The 20,814-nt window shown below is 42.6% G+C and overlaps 2 protein-coding genes and 1 long non-coding RNA gene across 5 annotated transcripts in view; 2 read left to right on the plus strand and 1 right to left on the minus strand.

Moving 5' to 3' along the window:
- psmd13 (proteasome 26S subunit, non-ATPase 13) overlaps positions 1-10,338 on the plus strand; it is a 39,368-nt gene extending 29,030 nt beyond the window's left edge. For all 3 annotated transcript variants that reach the window (XM_061815786.1, XM_061815787.1, XM_061815788.1), the window contains 3 exons: positions 6,027-6,107; positions 8,822-8,938; positions 10,072-10,338. In XM_061815786.1, coding sequence (XP_061671770.1) covers positions 6,027-6,107; positions 8,822-8,938; positions 10,072-10,167 — 294 coding nt within the window. In that variant the 3' untranslated portion in view covers positions 10,168-10,338. The remainder of the gene's footprint in view (positions 1-6,026; positions 6,108-8,821; positions 8,939-10,071) is intronic.
- A 140-nt stretch (positions 10,339-10,478) lies between these two features.
- Positions 10,479-20,814, plus strand: part of jph3a (junctophilin 3a) — a 45,063-nt gene continuing 34,727 nt past the window's right edge. Inside the window, exon 1 of the mRNA XM_061815784.1 lies at positions 10,479-10,716. The gene's annotated coding sequence lies outside the window, so the exon portion shown is untranslated. The remainder of the gene's footprint in view (positions 10,717-20,814) is intronic.
- LOC133498656 (uncharacterized) overlaps positions 13,689-20,814 on the minus strand; it is a 32,693-nt gene continuing 25,567 nt past the window's right edge. Inside the window, exon 3 of the long non-coding RNA XR_009794400.1 lies at positions 13,689-18,095. This is a non-coding gene — a long non-coding RNA (uncharacterized LOC133498656). The remainder of the gene's footprint in view (positions 18,096-20,814) is intronic.

Genomic DNA, 20,814 nt, shown 5'->3' on the forward strand with positions numbered 1-20,814 from the left:
CATTCGTGGCTCACCATGATAGTCCAGTGCAATAACAAGTGTGCAAAGGGAGCAGTTTAAAGTGATGAATCGTGTGATATTCTACTGTATATATTACTAATACAAATACTGATTGGACCAGCAGGATATGAGGATACTTGGGGTCAACAATCCAGAGCAATGGTGAGTGTGGCAAGGAAGTGAAGAAACTGGTCCAAGCAGGTTGAAACAGCTAACGAAAGGTGTCTGGTGTGTTATGTGACAGAAGAATCTAGGATGTAGGACAAAGTTTATAAAACAGTGGTGAAGCCGGCCATGATGTACAGGTTAGAGACTGGCACTGAAAAGACAACAGGAAGCAGAGCTGGAGGTGGCAGAAATTAAGAGAATGGAATAGAATAAAGGTTCTCACTAGGGGTGAGCAATTTGGATAGGATTAGAAATGAATTATAAATTAGAGGGCCAGCCAAATTTGAATATTTTGGAGACAAGGTTCGAGAGAGCAGACTTGGCGTTGAGCAGTGATGCGAAGAGAAATCACCCATTGTGATGGTCTCTCACAATGGGCATGCATCTAAGATGAAAATTTCAGACCCTTCCATGATTTCAAAGTGGGATATCTTGCAAGCCTCAAGCCGTCACCTTATCGTGGTGGAGTGTTTTGTTTGTCCCAATGATCCTAGGAGCTAAGTTGTCTGTGGCTTCATGGCCTGCAAACACCAACAGTGCAGGATGCTGTCAAGCTGAAGAATGAGTCCCATTGGGCATTTCTGGCCTGTGGGACTCCCGAGGCAGCTGTTAGGTATCGGCTGGCCAAGCGCAATGCAGCTTCGGTGATCGCTGAGGCGTCGGAGGAGACCACCAAAACCCAGGCGTGGGAGGAGTTCGTTGAGGCCATGGAACCCGACTTTAAGATGGCTTCAAAGAAATTCTGGTCCATCGTCCGGCGTCTCAGGAGGGGAAAGCATTGTACCGTCAATACTGTGTACAGTGGGGACGGGGGGTGCTGCTGACCTCAACTCGGGATGTTGTGGGTCGGCGGGGAGAATACTTCGAGGCCCTCCTCAATTCCACCAACACGCCTTCCCATGAGGAAGCTGAGTAAGGGTGCTCTGAGGTGAGCTCTTCAATCTCTGGGCTTGAGGTCACTGAGGTGGTTAAAAAGTTCCTTCGTGTCAGGGCCCCAGGGGTGGATGAGATTTGTTCAGAGTTCCTAAAGGCTCTGGATGTTGTGGAGCTCTTCTGGTTGACACAACTCTGCAACGTCGCATGGACATCAGGGACAGTCCCTCTGGATTGGCAGACTGGGGTGGTGGTCCCCCTTTTCAAGAAGTGTGATCGGAGGGTGTGTTCCAACTGTAGAGGGATCACACCCCTTAGCTTCCCTGTTAAGGTCTACTCAAGGGTACTGGAGAGGAGGGTCCATTGGGAAGTCGAGTCTCTGATTCAGGAGGAGCAATGTGGTTTTCGCCCTGGCTCTGGAACAGTGGACTAGTTCTACACCCTCAGCAGGATCCTCGAGGGTGCATGGGAGTTCGCCCAACCAGTCTACATGTGTTTTGTGGACTTGGAAAAGGCATTCAACCGTGTCTCTTGGGGAGTCCTGTGGGGGGGGAGTATGGGGTACCCATCCCCCTGATACAAGCCGTTCAGCCCCTGTATGACCGCTGTCAGAGTTTCCGTGAGAGTTGGACTCCGCCAAGGCTGCCCTTTGTCATCGATTTTGTTCATAACTTTTATGGACAGAGTTTCTAGGCCCATCTGAGGCGTAGAGGGTGTCCGGTTTGGTGGCCTTAGCATCGCATCTCTGCTCTTTGCAGATGATGTGGTTCTGTTCTGCTTCATCAAGCCACGGTCTCCAGCTCTCACTGGAGCGATGAGAATCGGCACCTCCAAATCCGAGATGGTCCGATGGTCCTCAGTCGGAAAAGGGTGGGGTGCCCTATCCGGGTCGGGGATGAGATCCTTCCTCAAGTGGAGGTGTTCAAGTATCTTGGAGTCTTGTTCACGAGTAGAGAAGAATGGAGTGGGAGATCGACAGACGGATTGGGTGCAGCGTCTGCAGTGATGCGGACTTTGTATCAGTCCGTTGTGGTAAAGAGGGAGTGAAGTCGAAAGGCGATGCTCTCAATTTTTACCAGTCAGTCTACATTCCTACCCTCACCTATGGGCATGAGCTGTGGGTCGTGACCGAAAGAACAAGATCCTGGATACAAGCGGCTTAAATGAGTTTCTTCCGCAGGGTGTCTGGGTTCTCCTTTAGAGATTGGGTGAAAAGCTTGGTCATCCGGGAGGAGCTCAGTGTTGAGCCACTACTCCTCCGCATTGAGAGGAGCCAGATGAGGTGGCTGTGGCATCTGATTCGGATGCCTCCTGGACGCCTCCCTGGTGAGGTGTTCCCACCGGAACAAGATACCGAGGACGACCCAGGACACGCTGGAGAGACGATGTCCCTCGTCTGGCTTGGGAACACCTCGGGATCCCTCCGTAAAAGCCTGGAAGAAGTGGTTGGGGAAAGGGAAGTCTGGATATCCCTGCTGAAGCTATTTCCCCTGCGACCCGACCCGAAAAAGCGGTAGATAATGGATGGATGGATAACTTGCAAAATCGCACAGTGTTCAAATACCTGTTTTCCTCACTGTATATTGTTCCTACTGTTGTTAAATTAGATATTCACAGACTTTGTACGTTTATTTACAAACCTTGTTTCCAAACAGTGACTGCAACACGGCAGTAAAACAGCTAAAATAAAAATAACAGAAAAGTCATTGTTTTTATTCCCCCTCCTGTTCACTCACTCCACTAATTGTCTTCAGTATCGGAGTTGAAGCAGCTCAGGAAGTCACCGTCACACTAGAACGGTCTCTCTGTCACTCCCGATGTCATTTTCAGAGGTTGCACGGTGTGCCATGGGAAATTTAGAGTGCTCATGACACACTAATGTGTGGGAAGGGTGTATATTTTTTAAATATACCATATTTTACGTACGACAGCATGCACCAGTTAATAGGCTGTGCCCACTCTGTTTAGCGGTTTTTTTTTTTCCCATGAATGAGCCACGCCAGACCATACGCCCCGGATATTATGTATACCATACGCACTGGTACATTGTAAAAATTAGATATTCATACAGAATGACTTTATTTACATATCTTGATTCCAAATAGTGACTGTAAAACAGCTCAAACATAACAGAAAAGTCATTGTTTTTATACATCCTCCTCCTTTTCACTCAAACCACAAACATATCAGTGTTGAAGAGCTTCAGAACGTCACTCCAGTCTCTGTCACTCTGTCATTTTCATCTTGAGTTAACGCTGAAGTTCTGCTATTCTCCTCACGTAGCAGTCCAGCCTTTTAATGCGTTAGTGATAGTAGATTCTTTCAAACTGCTCCACATATTTAAAATCCACCAGAAGACCTTCCCATGTGGCCAATTTTTGAAAGATTAAATATATACAGGGTTCGTACGGGTCAGGGAATTTCTGGAATATCATGGGAAGGAATGTTGCCTTTTCCAGGTCTTGGAAAGTCCGCTAAATAAAAAATAAATTTGGCTTGGTTCAGGGAATTTCATGGGATTTTCAGTCACTGGTGCAATCACACTCGCAAATCTGCACAGTCGAGCACGAAAAATCACGCGCGTAAAATTTGTTGCAAGTAGAAATACATAGACATTCTCAGTGCACATGAAAATCAATCCAGCACGGTGAACCACAGCCTGACTCCTCTTTTTTTTTCCCCTCTCAACACAGAAGCACACTCTCCTGATAGATTACGTGACTCCGCCCCCCTTCGGCTCTTAAAGGGGTACACTCATGATTACGAACACCATTGAACGTGCTGCTTGGGTTTATTCTCGATAATAATGGTAAAAGTAAAAAAAAAAAAGGAAAAAAAAGTGCTGTTGCTTAAATGAATATCGGGTTATGTGGATAATAGAAGAAAAAGTGGTGAAACTGGATGACATTTTCTTTTCTTTTTTTTTTTTTTTTTTTTTTTTTTTGAGTAAAAAAGGTCTCATCTGAACCCAAAGTAGAAAGTACAGGATGAGATGGTGTATGTTAAAATTCCACCTTGGCACAGTCTGATAGAGGATAAAAGCATTGACAATACAGTGCACAAAAAGCTAATTCTGTATTTTAAATATAGGAGACCTCATAACATTAACCTTAAAACTGGTTGGTAGCATCATTCAGCTTTCAACATGCATTGCGAAAGACATTCTGCAAGCAAGAATTCAGTTTTACACCAAGAAAAACAGACAGGGATATCATTGTGGGTTAAAAAAAAAAAATGAAACAAAGTTGGATGCGATGTTTCAAATTTACAGTTCATAGTTGGCTTGGTTTGGTTACTAATGTAAGTTTTTGTGTGTTGACATTTTCATTGTAAGTTTGCAAAAACAAAACATTTTTTCAAAAATGCTGTAATCTGAATCTTTGAATGTAACTTCAATGGATGACACTGATCTGACCACAGTGCATACATCTGATGTTGCTCACCATGGACAAAGGGGACACTCACGGCCTTAATGTGCTTGCTCAGACATGTAAAAAATTAGAGGTATTGTTGGTTGTAGGCAAGTTTGAAGCCCAAGACTTGCTTGCATAAAGCCTTCATAACTAAAGAATACTCTTACCTTAAAACGCAGCAGATAAGAAACCACTTATGAGTGTGCTTTACTGTCATGTTGTAGTGATAGGATAAGCAAACTCAAAGGTGAATGGTAAAAGCATGCCCATGTCCCTGCTGATTACACGCAAAGCCAATGAGTTTCTTATCAGCAGTACTTTTACACTTGTAATTATAGTTTATATTTTTAATAACCATAAATTTCACAGTCATTATGATGCACTTACTATATTGTTAAGCTTTGGCACTTATTATTTAAATGGCAACATCATATCGCTGAAATATTGCTGTCTGCCACAACCAGTCAATCCAATATTAGTCATGGAATTTTGTATTGAGTTGCTGGAAAGTCATGGAAAATTCATGAAATTTTGATTCTCTGGAAGTGTAACAAACCCTGAATGTATATTTTACATGCATGAGTGTTGTACAGCATCCTGATTTTAAGGCACTGAAAACTAGGGCAGTCTTTTTCTACACAGGCTAAAGGTAGCTCCGTCTTCTTCTACAGCCAATTGAGGTGCATTCTTCTAGTTCAGTGATTCAGTGAAAACGACCTAGAGTTGTGCTCTTAAAATATTGCTTCCTCCGGGGTGCCTCTATTTTTAGCCAAGACTTTAGTTTTTTTTTTTTTTTTCGACCGACATGAAATCAGACAAAAAAAAATTTCAGTTTTATGTCAGTTAAGATTACCATAGTTATTTAGATTTGCCAAATGCCAGAATAAATATCCTATTGAAATATTGGCACCCCAGGAGTGCCTATTTATTTTTGGGTGAAAATACTGTATATTAGTTAAAAATAATGTGTCAGAAAATCAAGATGCAAAAACTTGAACATTTATTAATCACTTTGGATCCAATATCCTCTCTAATCTGTTGAGTTCATATGAATTCCTGGCTAAAGAAATGCCTGAACGTGAGAAGATAACTTCAATTTAGACCGGCACTGAAAATATCATTGTAATATTCCCTAAATGTTTGAAGAGAGGCCCCGTAGCTCAGTGGTTAGAGCAATGGTTTGGTAAACCAGGGGTTGTGGGTTCGTATCCCACTGGGGCTTCAGGAAGGGCATCCGGTGTAAAAATTGTGCCAAACATATATATATGCGTTTATCTGAGATGATATGCTGTGGCAACCCCGAAAGGGACAAGCCGCAAGAAACACATTCCCTAAAGGTTTGAAGACGATCCGTGCAATAATTACACCTCTTTGAATTCTGACAAGAAAAAGCCCTTCAGGCACTGCTGTGGACCACAGCAATGTTTTGCTGTATGTTCTTTAGTTTGATCTGTCCATGGTAGCTACAATAATGATTGTCTAAATTTTCTGTAGTACTGCTTGCAAGAAAATATAGTCTCTCAATAGTGACTGACTACCTCATAATGAAGCTTTTCTCGTTTGTTTTTGCAGATGACTTTCACACGTCCAGCAAACCATCGGCAGCTGACCTTTACTGAAATTGCTCAGAGTGCCAAAATCCCTGTTAATGAGGTTTGTGAGATAATGATATTTTGGATAGCCTTTGGATAACGATTTGACAGGATAATGTAATTTGCAAAGTTTCTACCCATTAATCCAGGCATGTCAAACTCAGTTTGGCTCTGGGGCCGGATCCAGAGTTTCTGTTCTCAGGGGAGGCCGGATCAGTAAAAGAATGTCAACTCCAAATATTTAGCTTTGTTTTCCAGTACTATGCTTTATCATTCAGCCTACATTTGTTGCCTACCCTACACATTATAATCACGGTTGACAAGGGATCTTTTCCAAGCACAACACATTTATTCAAACAATGGAGGAAAAAAAAAAAGGATTTGCATGTTTGGTGGTGAATGTGTTAACTGGTTTATTTTAACAGTTGAGTGAATGCAGTTTTACACCACTCACCACACACTAAAGGAACTCAAGTGGGAGCTATGAAAAAATATTTTCGCCTTAATAGTAATACTGTTTTGAAATAAATAAAAAAACGAAATACAAAATAAAATAAATAAAAAGCAATAGCAGTGCATGGGCAATAAGATTACATCAGATCAAACTACTTGGCTGGGCCTACTGAAGGTGAGAATATACTGCACAATATTAATTGCCTTTAATATGAAATCAGAATAATCTTATTTTTAGTGATCTGTATTCATGAGTGCAAACAAATTTCGTGTCATCACACGTTTTTTTCTTCCTCACTGTACTCCTGCAGTCTAGGGTTAACTTAGGCTGCTGGCTCCTGAAACTTGACATGTTTTTGGCTTCACAAGTGCATCAATATTAGGTGTGAAATCCTTATTAGCATCACATTTAACCATGTTATTCAAGTGTTTATTTGTTGACTTTGAGCGCTACTTTATATTATTATTGTTCATTACGGAGAACCCCTGTTCACAAAGATAAGTAGTCCCAAACATGGATAGCACCTTTGCAGCCATGGCTGTTGATTTGGGTAACCTGGCACAAGATATTGATAAAATGTATCCAATCCCATGGATCCAAATTTATCCTTCATAGCGGAATCGCACTGCAAGTCAATAAGCTTGAGTTGAACGTCAGCTGGCATATCAGAAGGCGTCACTGTAAATGGCGAGCGAAAAAAGCCAAATTTGTTCTCAAGTTCACTGAAACCTCTGCTCAATCTCTCGCATCAAATCTGCCATGTTGTCTTTATCCCATAAAGTCATTGCCTTCGTACACACAGGTATGAGACGAGAAATACGCGGTGTCACCCGTTGGATAGCTGCGACTCCCTGTGACAGTTTCATCTTGAACGCACTTATGCTGTTGTAATATTGAGTGACAACTCTGTTACGACCTTGGAATGTAGTGTGGTGCCGAACACTGCAACTGGCTGATTACATACCAAGCACACTGGTTTTGCATTTACTTCTGTGAATCAATATTTCTCAGTCCATTTGTCCTGGAAAACTTTGCACTCCGTGTCCACTTCTTTCTCTTGACAGTCTCATTTTGCGAAGGATGTGTTGACGATAATATTTGAGTAGTGGTGAATAGTGAAGGAAGATTTTTGGTTTATTTTTACATGAACACATCACTTTGCAAATGTTTATTTCCTGTGACTTAACTTGTCGGCGCTATAACACATTTGCTGCCCTCTAGTGGGTGTAGATTACATATATGTATGTACATTTGTTTTGTATTTATTTTAAAAAAAATCACTTTTGATTCTTTTTTTTTTTTACATAAATGTCCGGTTCGACACCCAATCGCCGGACTGAATATGCAATTAATTATGGACAATTAAGAGGTCTTTAATCAGTTCATGAGGAAAACAGGTTTGGCTGACCAGCTGCACCTCCAAACCACGTTCTGAGTCAGCCAAACTGTTGTACTTTTTGTTTTCTCAGTTTACATGGTTACACAGTACAGTTGGCGACACCCACCCCAACATAAACACTAAGGTACATTTGTCTTCAAGGTTGGACAGTGATAAACCCAGGAGAGAAAACAGGGCATTGTTTAAAGACATGTTTATGGCGTTTGGGAGTATCCGCATGTGGTGGAAGCGGAACATTGGCTCCCCGTGTTGAGGAGTATCTGCTTAACAGGGAAATGCACTGAGGTCACAATGGACACATCACTTCCCTGTGTACGGGAGTATCTGCTTGAGGTTGGCAGGGGGGCATCGCCTCCCAGGTGTCGCTGGGTCATACTCTTAAGGCTCGCACGCAGATGACAGGGAGAACAATTCAGAGCAAGAGTAACAAAATAATGGATGCTAAAACAATTCGAACATTAAATAAAATAGTAATAAATCCTTTCACACATACTCGGAAATGTGGGGCCGGACAAAATCATCCAACAGTCCGGGTCCGGCCTGCGGGCTGTATGTTTGAGAAGCCTGCATTAATCTGTGTGGTTTTTTTCCCCCCACACTACATGTACTACATATTGTCTGAACTTTTTTACCCCAAAGTTTCTTGAATTATATAGCATACTGAAGTGCCCTGTTTTGGGGGGCTTGGGGGCTGTACGCTTTGTGTCACCATGGCAGACATATGCCAGGTTCTACTGATGTTAGAGAGGAAAAGGGATTTTTCTAACATCCAAATAAAACTGAAAAAATATCCCAGGCTTCATAAATTGCTTACTTTCAAATTACACTTTTGGTGCCACTCCTGTTTTCCATATCTCATTTGTGGAAATGTTCACGCGTTGTACCTTCTAAAATATAGTGTTTTGGGGTTTTTTTTGTGCAGGTTGAACTTCTGGTGATGAAGGCTCTGTCCGTTGGCCTTATTAAAGGGAACATTGATGAGGTGGACAAGAAGGTGCAGATGACTTGGGTGCAGCCAAGAGTCTTGGACTTGCAGCAAGTGAGACTTGGTTTGCTCCATAAATAGTGAAGAGTTGTGTGTGTGTGTGTGTGTGTGTGTGTGTGTGTGGTGTGTGGTGTGTGTGGTGTGTGGTGTGTGTGTGTGTTGTGTGTGTGTGTGTGTGTGTGTGCGCGTGCGCGTGCGCGCGCGCGCGTAAGATAACCATAAAAAGTCTCATTTAAAATTTGCCAAAGGCCACCGGGGAGACACACCAAACATGAGGAAGGTTCTCTGTTCAGATGAAACCAAAATCAAACTTTTTGGCCACAATGCAAAACAATATGTTTGGCGTAAAAGCAACACTGCTCATCACCCTGAACACACAATCCCCACTGTGTAACATGGTGATGGCATGGTTTGGGCCTGCTTTTCTTCAGCAGAGACAGGAAAGATGGTTAAAAATGATGGGAAGATGAATGGAGCCAAATACAGGACCGTTCATGAAAAAAACCTATTGAAGTCCACAAAAGACCCGAAACTGGGACGGAGATTTATCTTCCTACAGGACAATGATCCAAAACATAAAGCCAAATCTACAATGGAATGGTTCACAAATAAATGTATCCAGGTGTTAGAACGGCCAAGTCAAAGTCAAGGACTGAAGCCAATCGAGAATCTGTGGGGAGGGCTCAAGACTGCTGTTCACAAACGCTCTCCATCCAACCTCAATGAGCTCGAGCTGTTTTGCAAGGAAGAATTGGCAAGAATTTCAGTCTCTCGATGTGCAAAACTGACATACCCCAAGCGACTTGCATCTATAATTGGAGCAAAAGGTGGTGCTACAAAGAATTGACACAAGAATAATATTGCACGCTGCACTTTTCAGGTTTTTATTTGTTTAAAAGTTTAAAATATCCAATAAATCTCGTTCCACTTCACGATTGTGTCCCACTTGTTGATTCTTGACAAAAAATTGTAATTTTATATCTTTGTTTGAAGCCTGAAATGTGGTGAAAGGTTGAAAAGTTCAAGGGGGGCGAATACTTTCACAATGCAGTGTGTGTATATAGACACACACACACTGTGGCTTGAAAGGCTAGGAGTTGCTTTACTTTAATTACTACTACTTTAATTGCAGATTTGTTTTTATTCAATCCTCAAGTCTCACACATGTATGTTACTCCTTGTTTCAGATAAAAGGTATGAAGGAGCGTTTGGACTTCTGGTGTGGAGATGTTAAGAATATGGCCATGCTAGTGGAACAACAAGCCCATGACATCCTCACCTAAGATGGTTACCCTCCTCAATTAATGCCATATCCCTCCATGTTCTTTTTTTTTTTTATCCTCTTTTGGACTGCATCCATTGTTTTTGGCATGTTTCATAATTATATTGCTGTTATTATCACTGTATGGACAAACTGTCTCCCCTTCACCAAAATAAAATGAAAATAAAATCCACTCTTTGCGAATCACTTCTGGAACCGAGGTGTGTTCAACTTTTGCATATGGCACTTACAAATTAATATTAGACGTTAAAGCATGGGTGCCCACACATTTTTGACCTAAGATCTACCTACGTCACCGAAATCACGTGACTGGCTATAATGCCGGTCTAGCAAAGCATTCTTCAATGCTATGTCTGTTGGAGACGACACGAAAATATGTCTTGTAGCACGACGGCCAGAGTTTTCTCCGATACCGTTGTGTGGAAAAATTAGAGATACTCTGCATAGAGTACCCATATTTAATGCAGAAGTCGAAGTTTTTGCCGATAAGAAAGTGGACTATTAACCCGATTCCGCTTGTCTTGGACAACTGGATATACATATGTATCTGGTGAGTAAATTGTTGAGATGTACACAGATGTGTTTGAAAGCATATAAAAGTCAGTACGCATACAAATACTTAGTTGCTGGATGTGTTCTCAATCAAGAATAAAGCCAGACTTGATTTTTCGTTTATCGACGGAATTGCATTGTTTTAGATCGCATTGATAAAAAATGTATATATTCTCCGTTTTATAGCAATATTCCGACTAACCTGCGTGAGAATCCACACTCATTCACATTCCGGTCCGACTTTTGCAAACGAAGTGGAAGATTAGATCCACATCTGTGGATTGATCTAATGTGTTCCTCCTCACCAATGAAAAAGGTTGTTGTATATGAGGTAGATCGTGGGGCCATTTTCAAGTGAACACGATGACTGCTCAAGAGGAAAGACTCCTCTCGAGTAAAAGAAATTGATAGATATGTCAAAAATACGTTCTGATTAGATTGGATGGAACGAGAAATTGTCGATACAGTTGAAAGAAGGAAGTTACTACTCTGTTAAGCGACTCCATTCGCAAAATCGATTGACCTGGTAAAGCATTGGAATTGGCATCACTATTGACTATGGATCAAGAGGTTTCAAAGCATTGGAAGTTCACGTGAAACAACAAAAACATGTCAAACAACTGAAAGCAATGAAAATTAACTTTTCCATAGCTGGTACATTAAGATTTCAACCCAAGGCCAACAACCAACCTCAGTTGCAGACAGGGTAATCAATAACGAGGTGAGAGTTCAGAAGCAATTGCTTGTAAAAATCTCTATTCTTTAAGTGGATTCAAGTGGATCGGACGGGGAGGCGATTTGTCCGCGGCGGCGTCGTCGTCGCTCGTGGGCGGCGTTGTTTATCACCGCCGCGGAGGTGGCTCAAACGGGGAGGTCGTTTGGCCGCGCTGTCGTCGTCGCTCGCAGGTGGCATTGTTTATCATCGCTGCGGAGGTGGATCGGACGGCGAGGTGGTTTGGCCGCATGATGTTTGGTCGTGATCCGCATATCATCTAAATATGGCTCGAAACGATAGAGTAATCTCGCTCCGGTCACTTCACTCGGTTGTGAGATGTTCTCTTCTTCGAAAAGAGCTTCCGTGTCAGAAGGTGTGTTGAAAAAATCTGAATATCTCTGTTGTTCGTCTCCCATACCAGATGGCACAGCGTCTTCTCAATGGTGAATGTCCCAGTGTGATGTCACGGACAGAAGATGCAGCCAATATGGAATTGAATCTCGCATGAGACTTCCGCAACTTTGCACGTGGATGAGGCGCGCTCCGCTCATATTTATTTTTTCTTCTAGACATAGACATTACAAAATCTATTTTAGAATGTTTATAGGCATGACACTTGACCTTTAAGGCTATATGCACCCACATCGCTGTACCGTACAACGTTGTTTTATAGGTTTTTTGGGTGGTGCCTAAATCACCCATTAGAGTAAAACGTTATTGTAAATATTTTTAAAAAGGCTTAGTGTTTTAAAGTTTCACATTTTATCCAAACATACCACATCATTGTGCTTGGTCATGGGGTCATTGTTGACATGAGGAATTGGTGTGCTTCCTCGTTCCAAAGGCAAAAGGATTGACAGTTCCTGTCCCAAAAATGGCACGTTCCAGACTTTTTTTTTTCTTTTCAGATTTTGTGTTAAGCAGAATGGAAGATGTGTACCCCTTTTATGCTGGAACAGTTTTACTCTGTCTCAGTGATGGCTTATGTTTCTTGGTACTATAATTGAAGTTTATTGAGATTCAGTTGAACAGAATAAAGTTTATAGAGGAGAGAGTGAAGCAAAGACAAAAGACCAAGGATTTATTATAAAGATGATGGGAAACTTAAATGACAAAACATAAGGAAACATTGAATGAGTGTTGCATTGGGCTGTCGCGCTACACCATGTGAGCGGATGACAGGACAAAAAAGAAGCATGCAGGACAAGGGTCATGGACCTGGCTGTAGAACTGAAGGGTGGTGAGATTGACTATTTAAATTGTAAAAGACTTCTGTATAAGTGAGGGGATATGCAAGTTATTTGCATATTCATGAGTTACTTGTAATAACGTGAATTTTTGTCTGAATTTTGTTCACAGATATCGCCAGAATGCACCATAGCCATTCATTTTTTTAAAAATTTCCCGGGGGGCATGCCCCCTAGTGCTCAGACTTATATTTTCAGGAATTTTCACAAAAGTCCACTTTCATCTCTAATTAATAACATATTAAAACTCATGCCTTTCATGACAGTGGCCCTTTAAGTGCAACCCTGCCAGAGGAGCTAAAAAGCTTCTTTTCCCCCATTGAAATAACCCAAGCGCACCCATCAGGCTCTCCTCTGCTCTCCTGCCACTCAGCTCCTTCCACCTTAGCATGGCAGTAGGCTGGTGCTTCTGGCAGTGAACGCCCAAAAAGCTGCTGGGCCAGTTGGAGTTCTTGGTAAGGTACTCAGAGCGTGTGCCTCCCATCTCACTTCCATCTTTACCAGGATTTTCAACCTCTCCCTGGCCCAGGCAGTCAACCTTTCATGTTTGAAATTGCCATAATCATCCCGGTATCAAAGAAGTCTCCCACTACCGGCCTGAATGACTAACGCCTGGTGGCCCTCACTTTCGGTAATCATGAAGTGCTTTGAGAGATTGCTTCTTCAACACATCAAGGGGTCATCTTCCCGCCAACCTTAACCCTTATCAGTTATGTACCATGAAAACCGATCTACTGAAGATGCCATTGCCATAGCCCTCCACTCTGCGCAGGTTCACTTGGAGCAGCAGAACAACTGCATCCAAGTGCTTTCTGTAGATTATAGCTCAGCTTTCAATACAATTATCCCAGGCATTTTTATCACCAAATTAAACACCCTTGGAACTTCCAATTCTCATATGTGTACACGTGCCTGTGTAGCAGGTCTAAGTCTGGGTTGTGTATTTTTTTGATGATGGATGAATGAGAAGGCACACGTTGGCTGGTCTCAACTTGATTTAATCCTCTTTCTGTATTATAAAGGAGACACATTCATGGATGTTCACAGATTTCTCTACACAATTACTCCCAAAACTCTTACACTCAGAAGTCTCACAAACAAGAGGAAATATATCACAAAAACAAATAACATATGACTTACATCGCAACAGATGAAAAGAATATAAAAAAAACTTGCATAAACTCACATACTTGTATTTTAAGGGAGACACATTCATGGATGTTCACAGAGTTCTCTTTACAATTACTCTCAAAACTCTCTGAAATCAAGAACAGGGTTACCACGCGGGTTCTGCTAACACTCATCTGGACCGAAAAAACCACATAGTCCTCAGCAACACACACATTGCAACCTCTCCACTCCTCCTCCAACTTGCAGGTTTATGCTTAAAATCAATGAAACGTATTCAACACTGCGCTTCTGTGACTACACCTGCTTTGCAAACGATTTAAACTAACATATATTCACATTCTACATGAAAACTGAAAATATGTGGAGAGAGCAAAATGTGTACCTTACACTCAGAAGTCTCATAAACAAGAGGAAGTAGTTCCTCCCGCCACATGATAAGTATGGCTTCAAAATAAAGCACGTAGCCTACTAACTGTGGTTGTCAGATTTTCCATCAACAATTCAACGGCATTTTCCCCCCTACAATGAACATTTTTAAACACAATTCCTTCAATGATGTTCAAAAGAACAAAAAGGAATAAATGACAGAGAAAGTGCTGCCTTTCAAAATAAAAGTGTGCTTCTGCATCCTGTTCCTATTATAGCGCACAACATCACACCATTACACTTGGATAAAGAACTTTCTCACTCAGCACCAAGTCTCTCAGACTGTGAGACTTGGCCCTTACCTTTCCTTCATACAGACACCGAGCACCGGCTCCCCTCACGGGTGTGTGATGAGCCCCTTCCTGTACTGACTTTACACCAGTGGTGCCCGGACTTTTTTATCCGTGTGGGGGTTGGGGGGGGGGGGGTTTGCACAGTGCCGCGACTGCCGAGGAGAAAGCAAAAGAGACACCGTATATAGGAGGCCAGTTTGCTAGAAAGTGCCTTTATGTGTGTGCAATTGACGTATCTGCCACACCTGAACCAAGCGACGAGATGGATGATGGGCTGACATCTTTTTTTTTGGGGGGGGGCGTCACAAAATTGACAAACTGCCTCCGATCTCGATCGACACATTGAGCACCCCTGTTCTACACCCATTATTGTCATCTGTCTCAAAACAACAACTTCATACTGAAGTTTGCTGATGACACCAGAGTGGTTGGACTAATTTCAGGACGACACGAGACAGGGAGAGGTCCTGTAGCTGGCAACTTGGTGCTCAATTAAAAACCTGACTCTGAACACCAATAAAACCAACGAGATTGCTGTCAACTTCAGGAGGATCATCAACGATGCGGCTCCCCTCTCCATCAACGGCGAACGTGTAGAGAGGATCCACACATTCCCATACCTCGGCGTCCTCATCTCTTCTAACATCTGCTGGACAAACACCATCTCAGCGATCACCAAGAAGACTCAGCAGCAAATAGATTTCCTGAAGACTCTCAGGAAGTCCAACCTTAACTCCACCCTGTGGACCTTCTATCGGTCATTCATTAAGAGTCTGCTTATATACTGCATTACAGTGTGGTATAGAAATGGCTCTATGGCTGACACAGAGAGGCTGCAGATGGTAGTAAAGGCAGCTTGGAAACTCATGGGCTGCCTTCTCCCTTCTCTGACGTACATTTACACCACCCGCTGTCTCAATAGAGCTCAAAACATCATCAAGGACACTTACGACCCTGGAGCTGACCTGTTTGACCTACTGCCCACAGGGAGCACCTCCAGGTGTATCAAAGCCAGGAAAAATTTAATAAAGCCAAATGCCATCATAGCTATGAACGCTAACCCCAACCACCGGTGACCATCCCACAGGTTACCTCTGGAACACCACTGTGCAATAGACTCAGGCTGGAATGCTGTGCAATCTCTTTTCAGTATTTTTAATGTATATTTTATCTTGGATTATTATTTATTATAGAATTATAGGCCATGGCAGAACCTTGATATGCTTCTTTTGGAGCCACTCCTTGGTTTTCCTGGCTGTGTGCTTCGGGTCATTGTCATGTTGAAAGACCCAGCCACAACCCACCTTCAGTGCTCTGATTGAGGGAAAGAGGTTCCCCAAAATCTCACAAGACATGGCCGGGGTTATCCTCTCCTTAATACAGTGAGTCGTCCTGTCCCATTTGCAGAAAAACACCCCCAAAGCACAATGCTACCACCCCATCCTTCGCAACAGGCATGGTGTTCTTGGGATAGGGATCCAAGCACACTTAGTGGAATTATGACCAAAAAGTTACATTTTGGGCTCATTTGACCACAAAACTTTCTCCCATGACTCCTCTGTATCATCCAAATGGTCAGTGGCAAACTTAAGACGGGCCTCGACATGTGCTGGTTTAAGCATGCCTTCCGTGCCATGCATGATTTCAAACCATGACGTCTTAGTGTATTACCAACAGTCACCTTGGAAATGGTGGTCCCAGCTCTTTTCAGGTCATTGACCAAGTCCTGTTGTGTAGTCCTGGGAGGTTTCCTCACCTTTCTAAGGATCATTGAGACCCCAGGGGGTGATATCTTGCATGGGGCTCCACTATGATTGAGATTGACCATCATGTTGAGCTTCTTCCATTTTCTAATGATTGCTTCAACAGTGGACCTTTTTTCACCAAGCTGCTTGGCAATTTAGGGTTAACCCTAATCCTAACCCGTTGCCACGACCCTTGTGAGGATAAGCGGCTAATAAATCGGACAGATCTATCTATCTATCTATCTATCTATCTATCTATCTATCTATATATATATATATATATATATATATATATATAGTCGTGTGAATTTAGATTAAAATCCCCTTTACTTAAACCAGCAAAATGTGACAAAGCACTTTCAGACACTTTAATCACACACACAATACAACACAGGCACGATAAAACAACTAACATAAAATAAAAGTTCAAAGACCGAGTAGTCGAGTCAAACAGCGAATAGTCACCAACGTTGAACGAATATTCCCAAACAGATAAATGTTCTTTCCAGCGAATATTCCAAGTGAGTGAATGTTCCAGAAATGTCCAAAGATGAAAGGCAGAAGGCGTCTGTGTAATTGTCCCAAGCAGCGGTGCGGTCGTAAGAAGCCCCATTGACGGTCTTTCTCATCCTTATAAAGGCACTCCTCAGAACATTCCAGCAAATATTCCAAGTGAGCAAATATTCCAGAAATGTCCAAAGACGAAAGGCAGAAGGTGTCTGTGTAATTGTCCCAAGCACCGGTGCGGTCGTTGGAAGCCCCGTTGACGGTCTTTCTCATCCTTACACAGGCACTCCTCAGAACATTCCAGAATTCCGTATGACAAAAGACCTGCATCATAATAACTTAAAGATGTTAAAGGAAAATAAAGAGAATAAAGAATAAAAATACACGCAAAGTATATATCTATATCAGTGGCTACCGGTGACCTTTTACAATGGTCAGGCTGAAGTGACACACATGCGAGTACCCACTTGGGGTATTTAATTGTATTAATTTATTAAAAAAACACATGGTAGGTTTTTTTTTAACTACTATATCAATTTGAGTTTGATAGACGCTCTGACACACTTGCCCCACATTAACAATAATGTGTTGGAATTTACAGCGTAGGTATAAAATTAATGCGGAAGTATTCAGGACTGACGCAGGTTTATGCACACACACTATAATCAGCACCATTCTGACATCCTTTGTGTCTCACCGATGTGCCTCTCTTCGTTGTATCACATTGTTTTAGCATGCATTTTTCAAACCAACTTTTGCTTGCCAAAAAGCCTCATCCTCAAGTGTGTGTGTTGGGGGAGATCACTCCTTGCAGCTTGAGGTTCGTCATCACTTTCTTCAGCCTCTTCATCATTGTCACCGGGCCGTTTTTCTGCAATCCACTGTCTGCAAAGCTAACACAGCTTCCATTCGAACAATCCTCTTATTTCACAGAGTCGCCACATGTTTTCCTTCCTAAAATTATTAAAGCAGTTTTACAGATTTTATGTCGCGCACCCTGGCGCTCCACAAAAGCGTAACTCCTGTCATCTTTGATCATATGCAAAAGTTTTACATTTTCACTGATTGTCATCGTCTTCCTCTTCTTCTTGGGCACTCCAGAGGAAGCTTTTGCATCAGCACAGCACTTGGCGACATTGAGAACACAAGAGGTTATCACGCAGACAGTGAACAGCATAGAAACCTGGAGGTCCGAGAGTCACCCGGCGAACCACAATCAAGTGTCAATACTCAGGCAGTGGTTTACTGGACTTGATAGGCTTAAAAGCAGTAGGAAGTGCTGCTTGAAGGCAGGTGCATTGTCCAGGTGACGTCTGTTGAGAGGGACAGAGAGTGAAATAGAGAAAGAGAGATAAGTCACAATGTAATGACCAAGTTTCAAAGGGGAAACTGCAGGGCAGGGATCCTATCACAGCAACGTATCCAACTTGCAGGGTTCATCTCCACACATTTTGAAACATTTTAAAAGACGTATGCTACTATATACTGTGTTTGCATGGCTTGGCTGAAGCTGCACAGCGGAATCGCTTGCTTGCACTTCCAATATTGTGTTAAAACTTATATTTATGAAGTCATCCTCCATCCAATGAACAAGGGGTGACCAACAAGAGCGGAGGTAGAAGAATGCAGGCGGATTACATTTTGTGCAGACTGCCATCTGAAGGAGATTGCTGACTGTAAGGTAGTGGTAGGGGAGTGTTTAGCTGGGTTGCATAGGATGGTGGTGTGGAGGATGACTCTGGTGGGAGGGAGGAAGATTACGAAGATAAAGGTAGAGCAGGGAACCATATAGTGGAAGCTGAGAAACGAAGAATGTTGTGCGGTCTTTTGGAAAGAGGGTAGGGAGACAGGCTCTTCTTGGACTACTACAACCAGGGGGTTCATAGAGACAGGCAAGAGAGTACATGGTCTGTCTTGTGGCTAGGAAAAGAGGAAAAGGAGACTTTCTAGTGGAACTCCAAAACACAGGAAGTTATACAAGGAAAGAGGTTAGAGAAAAAGAAGTTGGACACCGAGAGGTCTGAGGAGAGGCGAAAGTAGAAATTGAGATGCGATGTAGGGCAAAGGTAGAGCTGTCAAAGGTTAAACGAGGCATATGACGACACGTACACCAAGTTGGACATAAAAGAAGGAGAAAAGAGTCAGACAGATGGGTAGAGATTGGAAGAATGTGTAGGAGGTAAGGGTATTTAAGGATAGAAATAGAAATGTGCTTATTGGTGCCAGTAGTGTGCTAAATAGATGGAAAGAATATTGATAGAAGAGTTGATTATTGAAGAAAATGAGAGGGAAGGAAGAGTAGAAGAGGCAAGTGTGATGGACCAGGAAGTCACGATGATTAGTCAGGGGAAGTTAGAAAGACACTAAACGATGAAAAATGGAAAAGCAGTTGGTCCTGTGGCTGTGGAGTTTTTGACCAACTTATTCAAAAGAATACTAGCAGGGGAGAAGATTTCCCATTTTTAGAGCTGTGGGAACTATAAGGAATAAAGTTGATAAGCCACAATATGAAGTTATGGGAAAAAGTAGTGGAGGCTAAACTCAGGACAAAAGTATCTGCGAGCAACAGTATGGTTTCATGCCACGAAAGAGTACCACAGCCGCATTATTTGCCTGGAGGATGCTAGTGGAAAAGTACAGAGAAGGTCAGAAGGAGCTATGTTATGTCTTTGTGGATCTAGAGAAAGCCTATGACAGAGGACCCTGAGAGAAACTGTCGAACTGCATGCGTACGTCTGGTGTGGCGGAGAAATATATCAGAATAGTACAGTATATGTAGGAGTGCAGCAGAACAGTGGTGAGGTGTGCCGTAGGTGTGACAGAAGAATTTAAGGTGGAGGTGGGACTGCTTCAGGGATCCACTCTGAGCCCCTTCTTGTTTGCTGTGGTAATGGATAGGCTGACAGATGAGGTTAGACTGAAATCTCTTTGGACCATGATGTTTGCAAATGACATTGCGATTTGCATTGGAAGCAGGGTGCAGGTAGAGGAACAATTAGAATGATGGAGGCATGCACGGGAAAGGAGACGAATGAAGATTAGCCGAAGTAAAACATAATATATGTGCATGAATGCGAGGGGTCAAGGGAGAAGAGTGAGTCTCCAGGGAAAAGAGACAGAGAGGGTGGATGACTTCAAATACTTGGGGTCAACAATTCAGAGCAATGGTGAGTGTGGTAAGGAAGTGAAGAAATGGGTCCAAGCAGGTTGAAAGAGATGGGTGAAGGTGTCTGGTGTGTGATGTGAGGGAAGAGCCGCTGCAAGGATGAAGGGCAAAGTTTATAAAACAGTGGTGAGGCCAGCCATGATGTACATATGAGAGACGGTGGCACTGAAGAGACAACAGGAAGTAAAGCTGGAGGTGGCAGAAAATAAAATGTTGAGGTTCTTTTTAGGAGTGAGCTGGATGGATAACATTAGAAATTAGCTCATTTGGAGGCACAGCTAAAGTAGGATGTTTTGGAGACAAGGTTCGAGAGAGCAGACTTCAATGGTTTAGCCATGTCCAGAGGCGAGAGAGTGAGTATATTGGTAAAAGGGTGCTGAGGATGTAGCTGGCAGGCAAACGAGTGAGAGGAAGACTAAGAGAATGTTGATGATTGTTGTAAGGGAAGACATGAGGGCAGCTGGTTTTAAAGAGGAAGATGCAGGAGATAGGCTTACATGGGAAAAGATGATGTGGTGTTGCGACTCCTAACAGGACTAGCTGAAAGAAAAAGAAGAAGATGACGATCCTCCACACAATGAGCCCAAACACCGCACAATGATGTTTCCGAAATGCTTTGGAATTCCCCCGAAAAATGAAGCCATTTATTCCTGAACTCATCTGACTTGGCCAAGTGATGCAAAGTTGAAGCTTTGCATGAGACACAGCCATATTGTCTTTCAGCCAGTGGATACGGCAACCACGAGGTGTACAGGTACTTGAATACACAAGGAAGTATGATCTGGTTGTTTTGGCCTTCTTATGCCCTAAATTCTCTTTTGCATTCTCTCAATAAATCTCATCCATGTTGAACTTAGAAACAATTA

Source organism: Syngnathoides biaculeatus, chromosome 3 (genome assembly GCF_019802595.1).
Source record: "Syngnathoides biaculeatus isolate LvHL_M chromosome 3, ASM1980259v1, whole genome shotgun sequence".
In the NCBI taxonomy this organism is placed as follows: domain Eukaryota; kingdom Metazoa; phylum Chordata; class Actinopteri; order Syngnathiformes; family Syngnathidae; genus Syngnathoides; species Syngnathoides biaculeatus.